This window comes from Aptenodytes forsteri, unplaced genomic scaffold (assembly GCF_000699145.1).
Source record: "Aptenodytes forsteri isolate BGI_AS27 unplaced genomic scaffold, ASM69914v1 Scaffold350, whole genome shotgun sequence".
In the NCBI taxonomy this organism is placed as follows: Eukaryota; Metazoa; Chordata; class Aves; order Sphenisciformes; family Spheniscidae; genus Aptenodytes; species Aptenodytes forsteri.
This window is the reverse complement of record NW_008794540.1, coordinates 52,394-75,245: the sequence shown is the minus strand read 5'-3', so window position 1 is coordinate 75,245 and position 22,852 is coordinate 52,394. Positions and strand designations below refer to the sequence as shown.

Here is a 22,852-nt window from a genome sequence, read left to right as displayed (position 1 = left end):
CTGTCTCGAATCACCTCCCTGTCCTTCACGTGCCTTAGCATAGCTTCCAGGAGGATCTGTTCAATGATCTTCCCAGGCACAGAGGGAATGTGGCAGGTTTGTAACCTCTGACTTCACTGCTAGTTGGAGTGATTGATAGTATGTATCTGCTGCACTTTTTCAACTCAGCAGGACAGTTTGAGCATCAGCTCTTAAAATGTCTTTAACAGTAAATTTGGTTTGTCAAACCAGAGCATTTAGTAGAAGGTGATTATAATAAATGCAGTTTCTGTTCCACGTACAAACAGTGGGAATTGAGTAGGTTCTTCTTGGTGCTGTTTAAAGTTGTGCTTCAAGTATTAGTGGTCTGACAATGCCCAAGAATCCTGTGTTTATGACCAAAACAGATTAGCATACAAACTTTAAAACTTAACTACTGTAAAATAACAATTCTGGGAGTTTAAATATAATGATATTTTCTCTTTAAATATTTATAAGGCAACAAAGATGTTTTAAGCTTACTGCAAATTCTCAAATGTGGAATTTAAAGCAGATGGAATGAATATTTAGCTTTTTCCTCCAGAGACATCACAGGCAATGAATGCATTGAGTGAACAAGATAGTTAAAGGGAAATAGCATTAAAAAGAGGTATTAAATGAACATGTAGATAATATACTTATCTAGATATGCCAAACACCATTTTTCCATCTGTAAAAACTTTTAATATATGGAAATTTTGTGGCCAACTTCGCTCTCTTTTGCCTGCAATGATAAGTTCAGCCAGAAATAATCTGCCTCATTATGCAAAACAAGAACTGTTGAGATGCATGTGAAGCTTGCTGCTGTAACTTCATGGTACAATTATTCTCATCGAAGTGCCTTTTTTCCCTTCCCCATGTGTCTTGTCGTTCACTGAGCAATGTCTGAAATCAAAGTCCAGTCTTGCAGTCATTAAGTATTGTCTGTTATGGTTGCGGTTCATGAAGAGATGAACAACTTATTAAGAAAAATAATCATAAGATGCCTGAAGTATTTTATAAGACCTGTTATCTCATATATAGTTCTGTTAAATATTTGTTCTGTTGGGAACTTGTCCTGTACTTCTGTAAGACCTTACCATTAGGTAACATAAAGATGTTCAGATGTTTCTGCAGCAATGTTAAGTGAATAGGGTCAGATGGTGGAAGCTTCTGATTTCTGAAGATCTGTTTTTTTCTGCTGGTTTCCATACTCTGCTTCAGTGAGCTCCCTGTATGAGCCCTGTCTGTCAGATACCAGTTAGCTGCCATGTTCCAGGGTGAACTGGTGAATCCGGTGTCTTAATACCCGTTAATGACAGAAAGCGTGAGTAGTAGAGGCAGCATGCTGCTATGGGACTCCGTGACATAGGGCAGAATGCTTATTTCTGAGACTGAATGAAGTCCCATCTTAAAGAGAAGTGGCAAGTCTGGATTTTAACAGGCAAAATAGCCTAGATTAGATGAGCAGTTTTGAATGTACCTGCTTCAGCACTCCACACGTATATTGGTTGGTGATAACTTTAATACCTATGGTAGAAATTAATTAAATAAAAGGAAATCAAGAGGTATAAAAATATTACTTTGTTTTGTGCCTAAGAGTAAGCCATGTTCTGTATTACTGAATATAATAAAATTTAGTTTATGTGTTCCCTATTTAGCCCCACTTTAGAGTTAAAATTTATTTGACTATTTTTTTCTTTTAAATTCTGAAGCAAGTAATTTGTTACACTATTTCACTGGTTGTAGTACTGTATTAATTTATTCATCATTTTGGGAGTATGACTGCATTTGTAGTTCAGCTGTTCAGTTACATATTAGGAGTGCCATATACCTTTATAAGTGTAACTTTGGACTGTGAAGTTAACTTGACAGTAACCTTTAGTGAATCCTGTAATGTCTATAATGTTTATGCTGTCTCTGTTGAATCTAGCTGCTTTCTGCTGAATGAGAAGCGATTCTTCTGCCCAGTCCCAGATTTCTTTGGGTTATCCCATAAAACTTTAAATGGGTTTGCAATATCACTGAGTGAGAGCAGACTTCAGGCCCAGTGGCCTAGACATTCATTTGCTTTCTGTTGGAAACGTATAAATAATGATGTATTTAGGCTTTATACATCTACTCAGAATTATCTTCATGGAAGCAGCATAGCAAACTTGAGTTTGATTGCAGAGAACCTGGCAATTTCATGATTTGATGCATCTTGTCTGAAAGGTGTCCGAACAGATCACAGGAATTGTGTGCTTATTTCTCCCCATTGATTGGGAAGGGAAGCTTATGTGGCTGTATCAAGTGCAGAGACTGTGGATATCTAATGTTGAGTGACTGAGTTAATTGCCTGGTAAATTCTTGAGACTCTTTGTATTGGTATCATTACTGAGATGGTAATGTCCTGTTTCAGATCTTGCTGTTGGCAGTGCATGGACTGATTCATTAGGGGACACTTAACGTTCCCAGATTTTGTGGGGGAGCTGTTATTTGAACTCAGAAATACTTTTTTTCTTTCTCTACTCTCTTAATGCCAGTCCTTAGAGTTCATATTTCTGTGTTGTTACTTGGCGCCAAAGAAAGTTAACCAGTCTTAGTACAGAGTGGTCTCAAAGGTCCAGGGTTTCAGGGTCATTCACAAGGCTTGTCTTCTGGGAGGAAGAAAGGAGCTGCTGCTCCACAGTCGTTGCACACACAGAGGATGGTGCCTCCTTTCCTTCCAAGAGAATCAAGTTACTGTTTTTATGAAATGTTGTACTGGACCTTGGGATCTTTGACTGCTGAAGTACCGTAAATGTTGTAATTTGCCATAGAGATGGAGATACCACAAAAAAGACAAGATGCTTGAGAATGGTTAGGCTGTATTTGATAGGTACTTGCTATGTTGTACCTTCATCTGAGAGAGCAGAAGTCATCTTCACCTCGTTTAGGAGCACGTGGAAACAGCTCAGAAAGCATATGCCTCAACTTTGAGACTGTTGTGTATAAAATGAATGAAATGTGGTTTATATAAACACCTTATTAATAATTCATGTACTGATGTAATGAAAATATTTTAAACTTAATTCTTTTTAATTACATGCTGTGCTTAATAGGATAGTGGATAGTTTAAAAATAGGAAAAAATGACGTGTATTCACTCATTCCTGCCAATGAGCTCACAAAATGTATTGATTGCAAACTGTAACATTTTCTTCCTTGCCTGATACTTGGGAGGAACAAAGGAAACTACCAAATGGGAGAGAGCCCCCGAGGACCTCCTGGTATTTGATATTCTCCCCAGCTTATGAGACAAGGTTGCATCTGGTTAGTGATCACAAAGATAGTCACAGTACTCTCTGCAAGGTTTGCTTGTTTTTATGCTGTGCTTAGCAATCTTCTTAGCATGAGTGGGACTGTTTGTTCTTTGATTTTATTTATTTATTTTATTTTTTATTTCTTTTTCCTCTTCGAGTGCGGTCCTGGGAGTAATTCTTGAATTGGCTTCCCTCAGTGAGGTCCTTGGCTTTCCTTTGTTCCATTAGCACACAAAATGGTACAAGTACAGTCCTTGTGCTCATCATGCTTTCAAGAATGATGAAATGTTTCTTTTCCTTCTCAACTTGGAAACGCCATTTCTTTCTGTTAGTACTAGTCTCAGTTACAGTTGATGTGATATCAGGGAAATAAACTGTAGAGTTGGAGGTCTCCTGCTTGCATGGAATTCATGGTGTCCTGAAGGAGGAAAGCTGCATGGGCGGAGGGGAAGAATGAAGGCTGGCTGAGCGCAGGAGTGGCGAGCCAGTGGCTCCAGCAAAGGAGTCCTGCATGGGTGGAGTTACGGCAAAACTGACTATGGAAGTGGAGAGCTTTGACGGTGTTAGGATCACTCTCTCCTGCAGTCCCCACCTTAAGTTTTTCTGTGCCGGAAAGATTTGAGCATTGCAGGAGAATCTGGTTTTGGTCAGGATATGGGATTGTCAAAATTCCATCAAAATTATCCTAAACTGTCTCAGATCTTAAGGTCTCACCAACAATCTACTTTTCAAGATCAAATTTAGTTCTCCATAAATGAGGTTGTGTGCTTTCTAGTAGCACTTGCCTCTGTCTCAGCATCACTCAAAAAACTGGGTATGCCACCAGTTTCTTTTCAGATGAACCTTAAAGGATATCACTTCCCAGGTGAAGGGGAAGTTCAGGATCTCCTGGTTCACACAGAAGTGGATACAGCATCTGTACTTGTCTCTAACTTTGTCAATTTTTCATAGCCTGGAAATAGAAAGAGGCATTGATGGGAACAGAATGGGGGTTGATATCCAAGCGTTAAAGTACTACGGCATCATTAGAGGACATGGAGATAAAAAGACAGACTATTCTTTCTGTAGGACGTTTGTCTCTGAAATATGGATGCTTCCAACAAAACCCCTATCTTACTTCATCTCTCTGAAAATCAGTATTTCTGGAATAGGAAATATTTCTGAAAGTGAGAAAAACAGGACAGAATCTGATGGCAAATACTTGGAAAGATAAAGCTTTCAAATCTAGTTTATCCACTCACTCATAATTAAATGTTCTGAGAGAAAAATGTATCAGGAAGCCTTTATTTACCAAGACCCCCACCAAGTGATTGCAAAGTCTCAAGATACACAAAAACTGAAATTATGATTACAATATTAAGTTTAAAATATTATGTGTACATACCATATTTTTTTTTCTGTGTATATATACACCTCATATCAATGTGTTCTTTTTAGAATAAAAATGTTTAGGTTTAAAAAGTTGATGGTAGAATCTGAGGCAGGAATATTCACGAAGACTGACTTTACCTAAGGGTGGCTGATTTTTCTTCTGCTTGCTCTGTAACCAGTAGAAAAGAAAAACTCTTTGAGGAGACCTAACATCTGAAAGTTAGGTGCCTTCTCTATATTGTTCTTCAGAGGAGTGTTTCTTACTCTAATATTTCATGAGGACTCTAAGGCAACTGGCCTTTCTGTGCTAAAGGCAGCCTTTGTGCATGTTCTCCTGTGTCATTTTTTGACTATTTTAAGAAACAGTCATTTCAGGCATGACACTATAGTAATTTATTTTTAAACATAAGCTGTGCGATATAGAAAACTAAAAAATAACGTTCACTTGAAAAAACTTAGAGAAAAATAACTTATTCAACCATATATAACTACTCCCAGCCTTGACTGGCATGTGATTTATAAGCATCCCCTTGTGGCAATGTATTAAGACCACTTGATAGAGCACTAGGTTTTCGCTAAGAAGCTGAATATTGCATTACATGTTGTACACGGAAGTGTACAACCTGTGTTATTACTAGTCCGTAGTTAAAACTTTGCAATCTTTTGAACCTGCTTTAACATCATCTGAATTTCAACTCTACTTGAATAACTGGCATTGGTAGTGATAATTTTAGAAAATTAACACAAGCTTGGATATTGTTTGATGTATTTTTGTAAATGTGAGAAGGATTAAGATAAACTTCAAATATATTAAATTTTTTGTTTTCTAAGTATGTGTTTTTTCTCTGTAGAGTTTTCCGTACAAAGCTGTAAAAATATTTGTCATGTAGTTACAGGCACTGAAATTCACATTATTAACTTTATGTAATATTTACACTTTTTAACTTTTAAAATAGAAACTGAGGACTTAAATACATGACTAATGTTTTATCATGTCTTGTTTATATTCTTTCTGGCATGTAAACCTGATACATAACTAAGTTACATAAAAGCCTGGTTGTCTGTATTTGGTCTCTGCTGTTGTATTTGAAGTTGTATTGATTAGGAGCTGTTGATACAGGCCACAGACTGAAATAAGTGTTTTTTCTGACAGATCAGATGTTAGGAATTGTTAGGAATTGGGGGAAGGATTTCAACCTAATTTTTTTTTTTTTTTGTCTAGCAGAGCAATATGTTTCTAAATTAGAAATGCATTACTATGAATACATTAGCTATGAGATTTGTTGCCTTCTTTGAATTTATTTAATTGGTATTTTCTAGAAGTCTTATACCAACATGAAGCAAATTAGTGTTTGTCAGCATTCAGAATTTGTGAGTCATTCAATACTTCAGGGAAATGAGTTTTATTTCCCATATGCAAGTGTGATATTTCTGTGTTGCAGTGAAAAGTACTCGTAGCAGATTTGGAGCAAAAAATGTCCTTCCCAGATACAATATATAAACCAGAAGTTTTTCATAGTTAAAGCATTTTACTGTAATTCAGATAAGCTTGATTTAATTCCTAATTCTATCACTGCAAAAGTGCCTCACTTGATATTGTTGCTGTCGTCTTCTGGCAATTGGCAATCCTGTTAAGTTAATTCTCTCTGTGACCTACCTAGTCCTTAGCCCTACAAATAAAAATATAAAGCTCAAAAGGTATTAACTGTTCTTATTACTGCAGTTCAACATTGTAGATTGCCAGGTGAAGCTCAAAGCTTGTAAAGCGCTTCAGGGCTTAAAATTTCTGTGTCTATATTGTTAGTATTTAATAATGAATAAGCAGCTGCATCGATGTTTTAGTTAAATTTCTGTTTATATCCACTGGTCCTACCTAAGTAAAAGAAGATGAAGAATAATGATGCACGTACAGTCTTCATATCATACACTATCCCAAATTCAGGGCTAGAAAACTAATTAGAAAACTCATTCAAAAAATTAACATTGACTTAAATTTAAGAAAATCTAGAAATTGAAATGTTCAGGTATGTTTACAAAAATTTTATTCCTCCCTTTTTAACATAGTGTAATAATTACGATTCTCATAAGGATATGTTAGTTGATGTTGAGTTTTTTTCTTCATTCTACTGATGATTGAAACTTTTAGTAAAAAGGAGAAGTTTAAAAAAATGCTAGTCAAAAATGTCTCCAAGTATGGATGTGGAGTTTCTCTGTGATGTGTAAAAATCACAGTTTAATCTCATTATTGGTACTTTAATTCAATTTCACACCTAACTTCTGGAAGGAAAGAGGGTGGGTTGGGAAGGTGGAAGATCATGAATCAGAAAAGACAAATTAAGGTGCGTCAGCACATTGGCTTGAAGGCTGTCAGAGCGTATTGAAATGTTGCAGTTATGAAACAGAAAATTACCTCATAAGTTGTCAAAGCTGGCTTAGAAAAAGTATTTTCAATTTTTTAAATGTTTCTTCTTCAAGTATTTTTTACAAATTCAGTGTGATTTTGGTGGTACTTATTTTAATGGTATTTTTATCAATAATGCTAAATAGAGTTATACATACAAAAGTTAAAAAGTTGATTAAGTTCTTTAGTTTAGAAATATCTGTTTCTTTTTTACTAGATCTAATATAACACTCTCAATTGCCAAAGTAATATTTTCCTATTATGTCTGCCTAATACTTGTCTAGCATCTTAATTAAAAAAAGACTGATGAACTGACACTAAGTTAAAACTGCATGATTCTTTTTTTTTCCCCCCCATTCTTTTTCTGGAGGAAGACTGGTGCTTTTGCCAAACAAGAGAAACGATCATATTATTTGATTGACTGCCACATACTAGCCGTGCTGGGAGTTGGAACTGTGTACCATCAAATAACTATTGGATTAAAGTATAACTTCTCTAAAGGTGTGACTAATCAGAATAAGCTTTTAAGGATAAGATCTGTATTTTAAACACAACATGGATTTCTGAAGTTGCTATTTACAGAAACCATTACAATCTTTTTGACATTGTTTGCCTGTTCCAAGTGTCATTGATTTCGACCTAGCACAATAACTGAGTAGGAGAGGGATTATCATCTTGGCAGGAAGAAAGTTACTCTATTAGGACCACACAGTGAAAATTTCAGATGATCTAAAGCAATCAGATTTCCATAGAAATGGTTGTGGGAGGATTAGATTCCTAATTTGGAGGGGCTGTATGTCAGTTTGTAACCCTTAACAAGAAAACTGTAATGTAAAGTAATTGCAGTGATAGGAATCGGCAATGAAAGGAAATGAGTAAATGCATATGTAAGGCAAAAATTCTTCTTTCTCTACAATTTTCAGTTTCCAAAATCTAGGCACAACCTGGTGAGTCTTTTCACAGCGGAGCGTTCTGTGTCATGTAATACCGTATGTTGAAATGCGTCTGCCAGGATTCCCTTTGGTACTTTGCTGGTATGTTCTCCCTCCCCAAAGCCAAAGCCCATAACTTGCCTAGCTCCTAATTTTGCTGGGAGGTGAATTGCCACATCAGGGCTCTTGTCAGTAGGAGCTTTCAGCCAGCGGTGAGCTTGCAGCATGTTCTGTTGATGTGGCTCAGCATATCTATTCAGAGGCACAGACCCTGTCTAGATGAAGCACGTGACAACTTCTAATTAGCCTTGCGATACCCACTATCCATTCCTAGTTGCACATATAACTGTGGGAGTGAATAACATTGTGCTTCAGCCCAGCAAAGCCACTTACTTCCCAGATGACCCCTCTCAGTGCTGTATGCTTCCTATGAATGTGTTCTTCCACAGCGTTTGAAGGAGGATATTTCATTTGCTTTGCAACAGCATTGAGTGAGACTGGTAGTACTTCTGTTTCAGTCACTTCAATGCTGTCAAGAGGGCAATATATGAAGTGAGGTCTCCTGGTGTGCATGGAGGCTGCCTAAACATGATAGCGTTGAGCGAAGGGAAGAGCCATATTCAGCTCCATATGGAGTTAGTTTGACTGGCTGTCATGGTTTAACCCCAGCCGGCAACTAAGCCCCACACAGCCACTCGCTCACTCCACCCCAGTGGGATGGGGGAGAGAATCGGAAGAGTAAAAGTGAGAAAACTCATGGGTTGAGATCAAGACAGTTTAATAGGTAAAGCAAAAGCCGTATGTGCAAGCAAAGCAAAACAAGGAATTCATTCACTCCTTCCCATCGGCAGGCAGGTGTTCAGCCATCTCCAGGAAAGCAGGGCTCCATCACGCATAACAGTTACTTGGGAAGACAAACGCCGTAACTCTGAACATACCCCCTTCCTTCTTCTTCCCCCAGCTTTATATGATGAGCATGATGTCATATGGTGTGGAATATCCCTTTGGCCAGTTTGGGTCAGCTGTCCTGGCTGTGTCCCCTCCCAACTTCTTGTGCACCCCCAGCCTACTCGCTGGTGGGGTGGTGTGAGAAGCAGAGAAGGCCTTGACTCTGTGTGAGCACTGCTCAGCAGTAACGAAAACATCCCTCTGTTATCAACACTGTTTTCAGCACAAATCCAAATCGTAGCCCCATACTAGCTACCACGAAGAAAATTAACTCTGTCCCAGCCAAAACTTGCACACTGGCAATGACTAGCAACAGGACCAGCCGCGATTGCTGATATCAGTAGTAACTACTTCAATAATATGAATATCTCTTTTAATTGAACTGTGAGGTATTTAATATATTGTTGCTGTATATAGCAATGACTCTAAAAGGCAGAGAAAAAACTTAGTTTTGTACATGAAAAAGAAAGAAAAGATGCATCCACATTTCTGTACCAGTGACTCCAGCAAGCCTTCATGATTTCTATATGTGCCAAAAGCCTTGTATGTGCTCTGTAAGCTATCAAAACTTCCAGCTGCTGCTTCCAGATGTATGCACTGCAATTCTGCCTGATTGTGGGCAAGTCATTTAACGGTTTTATACCCCTGTTAATTTTAATCTGCCTTGCTTAGTGGTCCTTGGGATAGAGATTATCTTTTAGGTGCATGCATTTTGCCTTGTAGAAAGTGTTGAGTCTCAGTTAGATTGCTAGATGTTGCAAAAAGTCTATATATTTTGGGGAAATGTCCACTTGAAAAATAACATAGCTTTGTAGTCTGTTCCAGTCAAACTGATGGTGTATGTTGAATGCAGTTGAAAACACTCCTTCTCATCCACAGTGCCTGATTTTTATCTTTAAATGTAGCCCATTTTGGTCACTGCAGGATCGAGCATGCCAAGTGTTGCCTTTGCTGTCTTGGACTTTGTTACATTAGGATGTCAGAGAGAGTCTCGACTTTTCCTGAAACTCTGCCCTTCTGAGATGTGTGGTGATTCTGTGGTCTTTTGAATTGTAATGTTAGGTTTGGGAGGAAAGAAAATGTGTTTGTGTTTCAATTGGGTTTATTCTATATGTTTATTATTACAGTCTTTTGGGAAGTTTTTGTGCTCAACTGACAATGTAACTTATCAATTATTGTTATGGAAGAGTCACAAGAGCTGTATTCATTCACATTTGGCTTAGGTACATGTTAGCTTTGCCCAGACCTCCAAACCTGCCAAAGCCCCAATGTGGAAAGTGATGAGTATGGTAAAGACTGGACTGGTGAGGAGAGAAAAAAGCTATTCATGCAGAAAACCTAAAATTTTGCCTGTAGTTAGTATAATAGAATATTGTAATGTGTTTTATTATGCTTTATTTCTGATGCGTTGGCAGTTTTCAGTTTCTTCTGACATTTCTGCATTAAAATCAACTTAGTTGGTTATTCTGCCTGCCCCTAAAAGGCACATGGTAAAGTCATGCTACCTTTTTTTAGTGAGTGGCACGATGGCATGGCTGGCATTTCTATTCTGCAGCATGTGTGTTTCCAGCCCAAATGACTAGGGACCACTTCGGGTGGTCACTGCTGGGAATGGTCTTCAGAGAGGGCTTCCCAGGACTGGATTTACACTAAATAAACAGAGGCCATGAGGGGAAAACTGTGATTCATTAGAAACCCTGGTTTAGGTTAAAGTGATAAAAATAGCTGCAGGACATCTTAAATTAGTTTAAAAACTAGAAAAGTGAAGGAATCCAATCTAGACCATTTTTGTAGATTGTCCACTTTTCTTTTTAGAGTCCTCTGCCTTACTCTCCTCTGTTCAGTATAACTAGGTGTATAATCCAAAGAGATAGCTGAAAAGATTCAGCTGTCAAAGATTCAGATTTTGTAAACACAGGCTTTTTTAGGCAGTGCTGTCAGTACTACTATGTATGTCTTCTCTGTTCTGCCAAAACATGTTCCTGGAAGTTTTCGTTTTCTATTCTGGTTTTAAGCAAGATGCAAGAAATGGAAGTAAAATACCAGAAAACCCTTCTATATATTGCAGATAAACTTACTACATCGTTCATTACAATTGCTTTAGTTATTCAGGGAAATGTTCCATAATAGACCAGTGAACATGTATGTTGTATGTTTTATGTAAAGAAGACATAATTATTTGACTCCTACCCATATGCTCTTACCAGAATGTTACCGGACACGAATTTTTCAGTCTTGCACATTGGCAGAATTACAATGACTTCACTTTCTGCAGATATTCTGTATTAAAAAGATATGCTTTATGTTTAACTTTGCAGATCCAGAATGCTAATGATGTGCTAATAGCACCGCTGGAGAAGTTTCGTAAAGAGCAAATAGGAGCAGCAAAAGTAAGTGGCTGGGGAAACAATTCTTTTTCGTTTCATGTTTATTTGAGTTTATCAGTGTGTTTTGAAGGCTGGACTGAAAACAGGCATTTGTATTCAAACATATATGATGCCATCCTCATTAATGTATTAGTAAATTATACTGGATTCTTTGCTTCAGAGAATGGGATGATTTAGAAATTGAGTTTAAAGGCTGATTATATGCGTAGGGTATAGCTCTTGCTACTATTGCACATTCTTACCATCTGGAGTTCTGTTCATCTTCTGATGTCTGCATTTATGTTACGTTGCATCTTGGGTTAACCCAGAACCACACAGAGGGTTCAAACAGCTGCTATGGGTGCAGTGGCCCTGAAGTGGCTGTTGTATGAAGACCAAAAGAAGTCAGCATGCTTTAGGCATACTCTTTTCGTCTCTGCTTTCCCTCTCCACTTTACACGGCTGATGCAGTGCGGTGATTCATCTTCATATGGCCCAGAGATTTTCCCGTGGTGGAAGTGCTCCAGTGGGTGATTTAAGCCAGTTCTCTGGTGTTAAGTGTTACATCTGTGTTAGAGAAACAGTGCAGGTTGTCTATACCAGGGTTCAGTAGTCAGCCCAGGAAATCAGATGTGTTGGAGAAAAAGATGTTGGAATGAACTGTTAGTCTAGAAGAGCTATTTTCAGTCTGATCCTGCAGTCTTAAGTGGTTATCAGTGACTGCTTTGATCACAGTCTCAGAGAGATGCATAAAGGCTGCAGTAGTCAATTAGAGGTATGGTTAATAACAGTTCTGTCTGTCTACATAAATATGCTAGTTCTGAAGCATTTTGCATCTTGTATTAGCACTCATAAAATTTTCTGGGAAATTTTCCATTTGTAAGGTTAAATGGGTATGAAAAAAATCTGTCTTTGATGTTGTAGCTGAGGTTGCGCTTGTGCTGTACTCAAACAACCTCAGAAGAAGAACAGAGCTGTTGGAAAGAGAGACCAAAGGTTTATACTTTTTGTACTGCTATTGTGAATTTGTAGCAAACAGATGAGACTGCTTCCGCACAGGAACTAAGTAAATGTTTGAGAAGAATTTTTACGGTGAACTTGAGGTCAGATTTCTCTGAAATGGATGTTCTTTACGCTCTTACTTGATACGTTTTTGTGTACAACTGCATTCTTCTCTTGTCCCACCCCTATGCTGCTGTGAGATGCAGGGCTGGGAGTTTATTTACTGTGCTGCACAAATCAGCATTTAATCCAAGCACATAATTATTTTTAGTGTTCAGTGGGTTTTAGTTGTGTTGTTCAGTTCTTTGTGTTACTGTTTCATTTCATATTCCTATAGTTTAAGGGATATCATTCTTCTCTGCAGAGAACCCTGTTTGAAAGCCTAACCTGCCATACTATTGACTCTCCTGGTACATCAGAGAGACGATCGACAGGCGGTTCACAGGGCTATCTGCACAATTGTATAAGACACTCATGTCTCCTTTGAATATATCACTCAGCAGATGTCAACACATATTAAATGATCTAATTGAAGATGACTCCTTTGTTTTTTGAGTCAGCAAGTATTTTAACATTAAAGGCAGGGCACTCTCTGTTTGGTATATCACAACGGCTGGTTTCTTTTCCATATCCCTTCCAGATAAAATATGGGCATTTGCCCATCTTATATAATTTGTGGAAACAGTGATTGTTTTGACTTGCCTGTGGGCACACAACACTGTACTGACTGAGTTCAGGAGAAGCCTGGCTTGGCTAACTCTTACTCCAGTGTCTAATGCACTTTATTATGCAGCACTATGTGTGTTTGGGGCAGTCCAGGATACTGGCCCATTTGACACGTTGATACCGTATAGAGAGCTCTCCCAGCAAATTGTTTTATAAAATGTCAAATAAACACTTCTTTTCTTACACTGCTCATGGAGTTCAACTGTCAAGCTCAAAAATGAGATTCAGACCGCCTGCATAACCCAGATTGTGATACAAACATTCACCTCTGAGTTGATTTTTATCAGCGGAAGCAATTACAGTTGGCCTTTAACTAAATGGAATCAACACAAAGAAGTGAGAGATTAATTACATTTAATACTGTTTTTCTAGTAATTACAAAATAGCAATGTGTGATCTAGGAATAATGAGACCAGTAAGAAATAGAGTAGAAATTTTGACTTTCTGAAACTCATTGTTAGTACAGTAGAGAACATGGTCAGATCCCTTACCTCCACTTTTGTTCACTGGGCTCAACCCTTGAGCATTTATGAACTCTTATAAATATGGGATGAGTTGAGCTTGCTAGTTATTTATCTGCAGTTAGTGATTGTTTGCACAGAGATTTGGCTCTTTGTACTCCTTTGGGGTGATCTGAACTGATAGCCAAACAAAAAACGAAGATGCTTTCTTGTTGCTTGGATTTCAGCAGCAAGTTTCACAGGACACTTAGAATGTCACTTTTTATTTGAGATCTTCTCTAAACATGTGAACTGTATGGACCATGTATCAACTGTTACTTTTTGCTCTGAAATACCAGGTTTGAGCTGTTTTTTCCCCTAGTATTAACTTACAACAGTGTGTAGAATTGTATTCATATCAAACCCAAACTTGCTCCTGTTTCTCTGTCATCCCTCTCCTCTCCAAAAAAAACCCAAACATTTCTGTGTATGTATTCCTCTCCGAAGAGACGCTGAGATGATGCAGACTCCACAGGATAGCTGATAGTTATGTCATATTATATATTTCTAGAGCTGTGAATTTACAATTAATTTGCATCATAACATCTTATGGACCAACATTCCAAGAGATTAGGTATAGAAGCATGAGGTTAATTGTATATGCCTTTTGCATTGGCAATTTCAGCAGTAGCTAGAGATTCAAGCATCTGGTCTTTGTGATGAGACTTACACTGTGATAGTGTATTTTATAAGCAGTGCTGAGTGTTGGATTCTCTCTCTTCTAATTGGACTTTGAAATTATTAATTTTAGTACCCTCTTAAGCTGTATTTCCAAATTTTTGGAGAAAAAAAATTATTAGATAATTGTGTTACTGATATACATAATAGGAAATGGTATTAGGTACTACTGTCAGATTTTGGTGAGAGGAAGACTATGAGAGTAAGCACTTAAAAGTGCTCACTGGGCTTTTTTCTTTCTTTTCTAAAACACCAGATAAAATTCAGCTGGAGATAAAAACAAGCAATCCCCACCACCACCCTGACACACACACGCAGGAAAAAAAAGAGAAAATGTTATAAATTAATGACAGTTTTCACTATGACAATCACCATTTTATTTTAATAATAAGTAACTTAGCAAGATTTTTACTACTGTGATGAACTATGTAGGACTATCCTATGTTGTGTTTAATATAGAGAATGAGAGTATTTTAGTCTTTCTTCAAAACTATATCAAGTTTAGGCAAAAAATATGATCACAGAAATCAAAGAGAAAATGGAGGATAAAATATATCCTGTTGACGTTACAAAGTTATATTTCAAATACAAGGACAGCATAAACCCAGAGTGCAAAGTTCAAGTGTTTTTGGAACGTCGTAAGAATAACATTAAAGACCAATTCTTCACATGCACTTCAAAAACCTGAAGGTACCCAACAAATTTGAGAAACATTCCCCATAAAACAATAGTTTTTGTAATCAAACCAGCAATACACAATTCTACATCACTTGCTCTTCTCGATTTATACTACTCGCTCTTCTGTTTTTATTGCACATATTTCAGTTCTTCCTTTTCTGTACACACTCAGTTTAAATAAAGCTGAGTTCTCTCCAGAGACTGCACAAACCCAGCTTTGCATTGGATAGCCTGTTGATTTACTCCATCTGAGTTTAAAAAAATGACCTCTGTAATTATTGTAGAAACGCAAGCAAAAGCCGGGTGAGGTAACTGGGAAAGGATTTCAGGCACGAAGCATTTTGCCTTATTTGGTAAATGTGGTTTGCAAGTCCCCAGCTGGTAACTTTGGTGAGATCATTGTGTGATGTGTTATGTACAATAAGGCCAAACTTTTATGTTTCTTTTTATCCATTGAGTATAGTATTTAGCAATATTTGTTCCAATGTTCGTTGACCTTTAGTACAGCTTAAATCAGATCAAAGACAACAGAAGCAATTTTGGTTTTGAGACTTAAAAGGAGACTTTTGTTTCCTCTTTACAATTTCATCTGTTTATTTCATAAAATTATTTATTTTGGCCAGGAGGATTATTTTTTATTATTATTATCTACTTTCATTCATTCATTCGAAGCTGTGAATTCCTTTCTACTTGGGAAACAAATCCATGTTCACTGCTGGGATTAATTTTCCTGCATCTATGTTCACATCTATACTTACATGATGTAGGCATGCAGGAGCTGGCACGCTCTCTCTCTGTTTTATTTGGATTGTCCGGAAGTTGAGGAGCATAAAACAAACACACACACACATTTTTTAAAGTCTGTCAGAAAGCTGTCAAAGCAGAGTTTTTGATAGGTATCTAAGATCAGTTAGAAATGCCAGAATGCCCATTTTGTCAACTGGTTTCCTTGGTATCTAATCAAATTATAGCACTTGTTGTCCTTTAACTGAGAAAAATGAATGACCTTGCTCTAGTAGGTACGGTGGAAGGTGTATCATTATAAGCAGCATCTGTTACTCAAGGTTTGGTACTTGTGTCCACTAGTTTTGGGATATTTTAATGTCAGTCTGAACCACAGAGAGGAGGGGGCCAGGGGAAGGGAGCAGAAATAGAGGCCAGGCCAGGATAATTGATGGCCAAATGTTTTGAGTTAAAATGCAACACAGTTTCTCAAAAATGGTTACTACCAGAGTTACCTGATATCTTTTTCGATAAAATAACTTATTCTGTAGGCAAGGAAATGCAGCGGATCAAACCTATTTCTATTTCAGCAAGGCCTTTAAAGCACTCTACATGAGACGTTATAATTTAGTTTAGATGGGGGCTAGTATAAGAAACCTGATCTGTCTAAGGAGCTGGCTAATGGGGAAAGGGCAATGAGTTTTGTTTATGGGAGAGATTGTCTGGTTAGAGAGAAGTTACTAATTAGAAGATCCCAAGGGGCAATCTGAGATGGGTCTGTTGTTTTGTTTTCGGTAATGACCAGGTAAAAACATCTGGTGTTACTGACACAGCTTGGGGTTGCCGTACGTTGGGGGTATTGCCAAGATAGAGGAGGAGGACTGGAGGATTGGGAAGAAAGTGTAAGATGAAATGACTGAGCAGGAGGAACTGAGGCTACTCGATGGTCATGACACAGTTGCAAACCAAAAAATCTGCTGTACCGATAAAAAGCTCAAGTGGCAACCTCTTTAGATATTATAGGCTTTAGGGATCTATCTCTGGTAGATAGAGAAGTACAAATTTTCTTTAGGTTTGCTTGTAATTATATAAATCCTTGAGTTTTGGATTAAGTTTGTGAACTGTGAAAGAGTTGTAAATTGATTTATAAATACATTTAATTCCAAGGTGTTGGTCCTAGATCATTTTTATCAGAGAAATAATTCAGAATATGTTGTCTAATCTGATATCTTAGTTAAAGTAGTATTGACAGATGCAAGAACTGAGAAATTAGGAGGCTAAACTTAAAAAAATACTGGTTTTATAATGGTAAATTTTGTTTGTGACAGTTATAAGAAAAGTTAAAAATTTTAAAACTTCTGCTGAAAAAATATTGTTAAAAATATTTGTTATTTCATCTTGATTTTTGCTGTTTCCCTCTGAATTTCAGTGTCTGTGTATAAAGTCTTCTGTGAATTGACCCGGATCCTAAAATTTGGAGTAGCTGGATTGTTGCTTTATCAGCTGCAGCTGTCTACTTTTCCCTTTATAATTTGCATTTAATGAAAATGTGTAGTATAAAAATGGTTTTAAAAATAGATCAAATGTATTTTTTCATCTTGATTTTTGCTGTTTCCCTCTGAATTTCAGTGTCTGTGTATAAAGTCTTCTGTGAATTGACCCGGATCCTAAAATTTGGAGTAGCTGGATTGTTGCTTTATCAGCTGCAGCTGTCTACTTTTCCCTTTATAATTTGCATTTAATGAAAATGTGTAGTATAAAAATGGTTTTAAAAATAGATCAAATGTATTTTCACTTTAAAATACAGCTATGCAAATAAATTTATGGAAATAGGAAGCTGTGAAAGACCTGCATCAATTTGGTAATGTCTATTAAAATTATTTTCTAAAAAGTAGAAAATAATTGTAGTGCTACAGTATGACTAGCCACTGCTTCTTTTACACTTCTATATGTGAAATACTTGGGAAGTTTCAAAAATAGGGGTGAAGAGCCCAGTGTGCACACACTTCATCTTTTCAGGCAGTCATTTTCTTCTGCAGAAAGCCAAACCATTAAGCTGGGAGATATCTCTGGCCGAGCACCTAGACCCAGAGGTTTTTTGAAGCGACTAATCTACTTGGGACAGCTCTTGTCATTCTGTATATGCAGCAAAATTATTTTCTCATTGCAGTTTACTGCGGTTCAATAACTGTTTCGTTCAAAGCTGAGAAGCTTTTAGGAAGTTAACATTAAAAAAGAGAACAATCCTAAAAGCTTGTTTCACTTCTAGTGTATTCCTTTAAAAACAAGAGCAAAAACTCAAATCTTGTAACTAAAAGATTATGGACACAGTGATTAAAAACTGTCGGTTCACTCCACTAATTGCAGGTGTTAGTAAACCAGTTAATATTATGTGCAAAGTCTGTTTTAATAAATTCTGTTAAATGCATTCTTTCTGTTAAAAGTTAGTATGATTAACTGGCTGACTGACTAAAACCAGTTTCTGAAGCTGTGTTTTTTCTGCAATTTAATAAAATTATAATTTGCATCCAAAAGAAAACAGATATAAATTAAGGGTAAATATATTTGCCTTCTATAGTAAATAGGAAATGTAATTTACTGTCTTCTGCCATAACATTTAAGAATTAAGGCTTAGAATAAATGTGTTAATCAGTGGAATTGCTTAAGTGAGTAGGCAGTGTATTTTTGTGGGCAAAAAGAACCATTTGTTTTTAAAAAAATCTACAGTTAGTAAAAAAAAAAAATATAAAATAGGTAGCAAGTATCAGCCTTTCTACTGGAAAACAACAAAAGAACATAAAAATGCAAGAAAACATGCACATTTTCTAATTAGAAAGAAAAAAGCCTTAATTTAATTTAAATCAGCCCACTGTAACCTGTGTCACAGGAGGGATTCGGGAAGGTTGCATCCTGACCCCGCACAGCTGCTAGAATCCTGCTGGACTCCTGAGCCGTGATTAAAAGTATGAGCAAGGACATTCACTTCCAAACTTAACTCCCAGTTCACAGGGGAACTGAACTTCTTATTGAGTGCTTTGAGGCACAGAGGATTTGGCAAACATTCTCAATTGGGGGAAAAAAAAAAAAGCTTTTCTCAGTCTCAGTAGGATACAGTAGCTCCACTCATCTATTATGTCCTTTCCAGCCTTGCTCTTGGCTGCAGCATGGACAGGATTACATTCCACACCTGAAAAACAGGTCTCAAGGTTTTTGATGAGACTCTCCAAGAATCTCAAGGAGGATTTAAGAGAAATTTAGGAAGTGGCCAATTGCCCGTGGCACAGAGCAGGACAGGACTTGGAGGAAGCGGAGAGTTTAGTATTCTGCTCCCTGCACAAGGTCTCGGTCTTCATTCAGCTAGTCAAAGGCACCTACTCCCCTGCCCCCCCATGCTCAAAATAAGACTCCACCCTGAATTTTGGCATCCTTTATCAAACCAAATTCATCACGTTTTCAGAAAGGCAGCTGCATTCTCTTACCCTACAGGGTTTACTTCAGAGTTGTTCTCGTGGATGTTGCATAGTGCCACAGCTGTACCAAACGCTTAACACTTAAATCATGAGGCTTTTTACATGGGTATAAATTAATCTGTTAATCTTATTCTTTTACCTGTTGGGGTTTTCTTCAGCAGTCTTGGGGAAAATGAAGATCTCTTTCTCCATTGCTTCCCTTTCTTCTGTGGTGTATTTAAGATAACAGCATAAAAATAGACCTATTATGTTTGGGCATTACTCAGATGACATTGAGTCTATGGGCCTTTATTCCACACCTATGGTGGAGTTGCATTTTCCGTTCTAAATAGAAAATAATTTGATTGGGACACTTGGCTGTATCGCCATAGGTTTCCCTTCATCCGGTATCTTGTTCTGTCTATGCAACAGGTTCTGCAGGGGCCTGGGAATATACAAACTTGTATTCTCTTACCATTGTAGCAATTTTGCTTTTGGCAAAGTGAGCATAAAATAGCTCTATTCCAAAATGTAGTGGGTGATAGTAGCTGGAAAGTATCGCTTCTGTACTGTAACAAAAGATGGACAACATTACTTGAAACTTTACTGTGTCTTGGTGTAGATACGGGAGCACCAAGAACTCCATCTTTACGCCAAATGAACCAGCTTAATTATTTCAAGATCTTTCCGGCTACAGTAGCCACCACAGAACCATTTGTTCCTGTGGAGCTTGCCAAGAAAGGGTGTTTTGATGGTTGTTTTGATGAGATCATCATCCCTCCCTAAGAAGTAAACTGAGAGCACTGGTTGAGCTTAACAACGCCACTGGGGAGGCATGACTCTTCACCCCAAAGTGATAGTTTGTGTTCCTTTATCAGTGTTGTAAAAGGGACTCTGAAAATAGATGCTTTCAAAACAAAACAAAATCACTTCTGACATTAACCCCAGACTGTTTCCTTTTTTTTCCTATCTGTAAACAGCACAGCTTCCAGTTGTGTGTATTAATCCAAAAGCTTTCTCATAACATGCCTTGAGTTCTTCCTCAGATCAGTGTTGCGGTCCCGTTGCGATGACGTTGAAGGTGGCGTGGGACCATAAGCTGTGCTGAACGTGCTGCTGGCACACTGAAATCAGAGATTTCAGCTGATTGGTTGGCATAGACAGGAGAGAGATTGCCAAAGAGTGTTTTTTAAAAAGAAATTACTACTTAAGAAAGAGATATTTTTATCTTCTGCTTTTAAAATAAAAGCAGTGAGTAAACTAGTCTGTTGGAATTGCTTTATATGAATGACATTATATCCTTTGCAGCTTTTTTGCATTTTCTTTGCTTTAAGTGCACAAAGGAAAGAAGGTAGTTGCTAACTGTGTGCAGATGAAATGGCCTTTTCATACACGTTTTAGTTTACTGGCTTACCAGGACATTACTGAAATACACTTGATTTGTGAGGGAATCTAGTATAGGAAAGGAGGCATGGACAACCTGAAATGGCAGTGTGCCTCCATGGGGATGAAAGAAAGCCAGTGCTGATGGGAGGAACAGGGGCGAGGAGAGCAGCAATATCAGGTGCGGGATGCCAGCAAGGCAGCTGCTCAGGGAATACGGGGTGATGGCCACTTAGGGAGACAGAGGAACGGACAAAGAGAAGCAACAATGGCAGAAAAGGGGCAGTGGTGGAGACCAAGGGAAGTTGTTGACTAGTGTAATACAGTTTTAAAAATTGGATGTTCTTTTTGTAGTTGAGAAGTTCACCACTCTGTTACGATGAAAGCGAGCCTTACTGTCAAGTGCAAAGATCATGCTACAAAAGCTGTTGTGCCTGTAGCAGCCCTGCACTATGCTTATACTCTGCATAGCTGGATACCATATCTTTAGCATTTCTGTGCAGTTAAGTTAGTAACTAGAGCCAAGTCTATCTTCTCTGTCCTTAGTATGAGAACTAGAGAATCAAGAAAAACAAACCTTTCTTCATTGTTGGTGCAGCATTGGGTAACACGTTGGTATGACTACTGAACTTGAAAGGCCAACTTCTAGCTGTCTAAACATGGGTGAAGCTGGGAGGTTTGCCCCTGCTTAGTCCACGTGCTGATGTGGAAGAATAGGCAAAAATTGGAGCTGCCTGTTCCCCATGATTAAGACCAGTTCACTTCAGTATTATCCATTGTAAATGTTGCTTTTCTTCTGTCCGCGCAGTCCATGTGTGGCACTGTTTGCATCGAAGAGTCAGCTACAACCCACCAGACCTATGCAATGGTGTTATGTTTGTCTTTTCCTGTAAACCTTCTTTTCCTTCTGTTTGCCCCACCAAACTAAATTTGGTGCATATGGAAATGAAGCAGAAACAATAAAAGGCATTGTATTTTTTTTTTTTTAAATGAACTTTAGGAAGCTCTGTAAGCTCATACTGGAACTAGATAATGAGAAAAAAAATACTACTATTTTCTACTCATGTAGAGAAGGTCTCCTCTCCGGTCTGATTTTGTAAGTGTTAATGTCAACAGGTTTCCATGGATAGTGTTACCAGCTCAGTGACTTCAGCATCTTGAATGTTCTAAATCTCAACATATGTTATTGCTGATTGCCTCTTATTTTTGAAGAGTAGCATGCCCCAAATCTGAGTTGGCTTCTTTCCTTTTATCATGTAAGTGATGACTTAGGATTGGGTCGTATCTTTTGTTGTCATTTACTTTCTACTTGGCATACATAGCTATATTGTTTTCTAACAAATTATCTGCATTGCTTATGACATGAACAGTTTATTCCGTATGACTTTTGGTGAAGTATACAGAGTTAATTCAAGCTTCTTTCTGAATTCCTAAAGAGCATGGGTAACTTTCTTTTTTAAATCATTTAAGGTCACAAGCTTTTGTACAGGAACAGGAGACAATAAAACATTTTCAACTTCAGAAAACTATCCTAAACCTGCTTCAGAGAAGAGTTTAAAAAGTCTGTTTCTGCTGTTCTAGGGAACTACTTCATGTTATTTAAGCAGTAACATGCTTATATCCTAAGTAAGATATTCCAGCAAAAATACTTCATGTTTAGTAGACAGTAAAAACAATAAAACCAGATTACGTGTGTAGACTTACCAGTCCTGCTGTTTGGGCAGGGATTTAACAGATTCCCAGACATCTAGCAGCTACTCCTGGAATCGGCAAATGCCAAATAAACTTGAGACAACTCTGCAGCTGAATAATAGGGAGTCTAGCGTCTCCTGCTTTGCGACCTGCCAGTATTGGCAGGTTTGCGTGTCTTTTCACAGCAGTGCTGGGAACTTTTAATGTTTTTTTCCATTTCAAGAGAGAATTTTTGGGAGAGAAGCAAATGACATCCTACAAACACATTTGTTCATTTAATAGTAACTGCTTCTTAATTTGAACAGAATTTTAGATCTCTCAGAAACAATGAAACTTTTCTGCTTTTTTTTTTAGTCTTCACTAGTAAGTACCTTCTGTCTGCACACATCTGATGGAATTATATAGGGAAGTATTAGGAAATGGCTGTAGGATTCTACTCTTCCAGGAAGGAGTTCATTTAATAGTAACTGCTTCTTAATTTGAACAGAATTTTAGATCTCTCAGAAACAATGAAACTTTTCTGCTTTTTTTTTTAGTCTTCACTAGTAAGTACCTTCTGTCTGCACACATCTGATGGAATTATATAGGGAAGTATTAGGAAATGGCTGTAGGATTCTACTCTTCCAGGACGGAGCAAGCCCTGGTCCTCATGGGGGACTTCAACCACCCTGAGATCTGTTGGAGGGACAACACAGCAGGGCATAAGCAATCTGGGAGGTTCCT

At 37.7% G+C, this 22,852-nt stretch overlaps 1 protein-coding gene across 1 annotated transcript in view; it reads left to right on the top strand.

The window, feature by feature from the left end:
* ARHGAP42 (Rho GTPase activating protein 42) overlaps positions 1 to 22,852 on the top strand; it is a gene marked incomplete at its 3' end in the record, with an annotated part of 116,357 nt that overhangs the window by 42,056 nt on the left and 51,449 nt on the right. Inside the window, exon 3 of the mRNA XM_019470208.1 lies at positions 11,251 to 11,322. Coding sequence (XP_019325753.1) covers positions 11,251 to 11,322 — 72 coding nt within the window. The remainder of the gene's footprint in view (positions 1 to 11,250; positions 11,323 to 22,852) is intronic.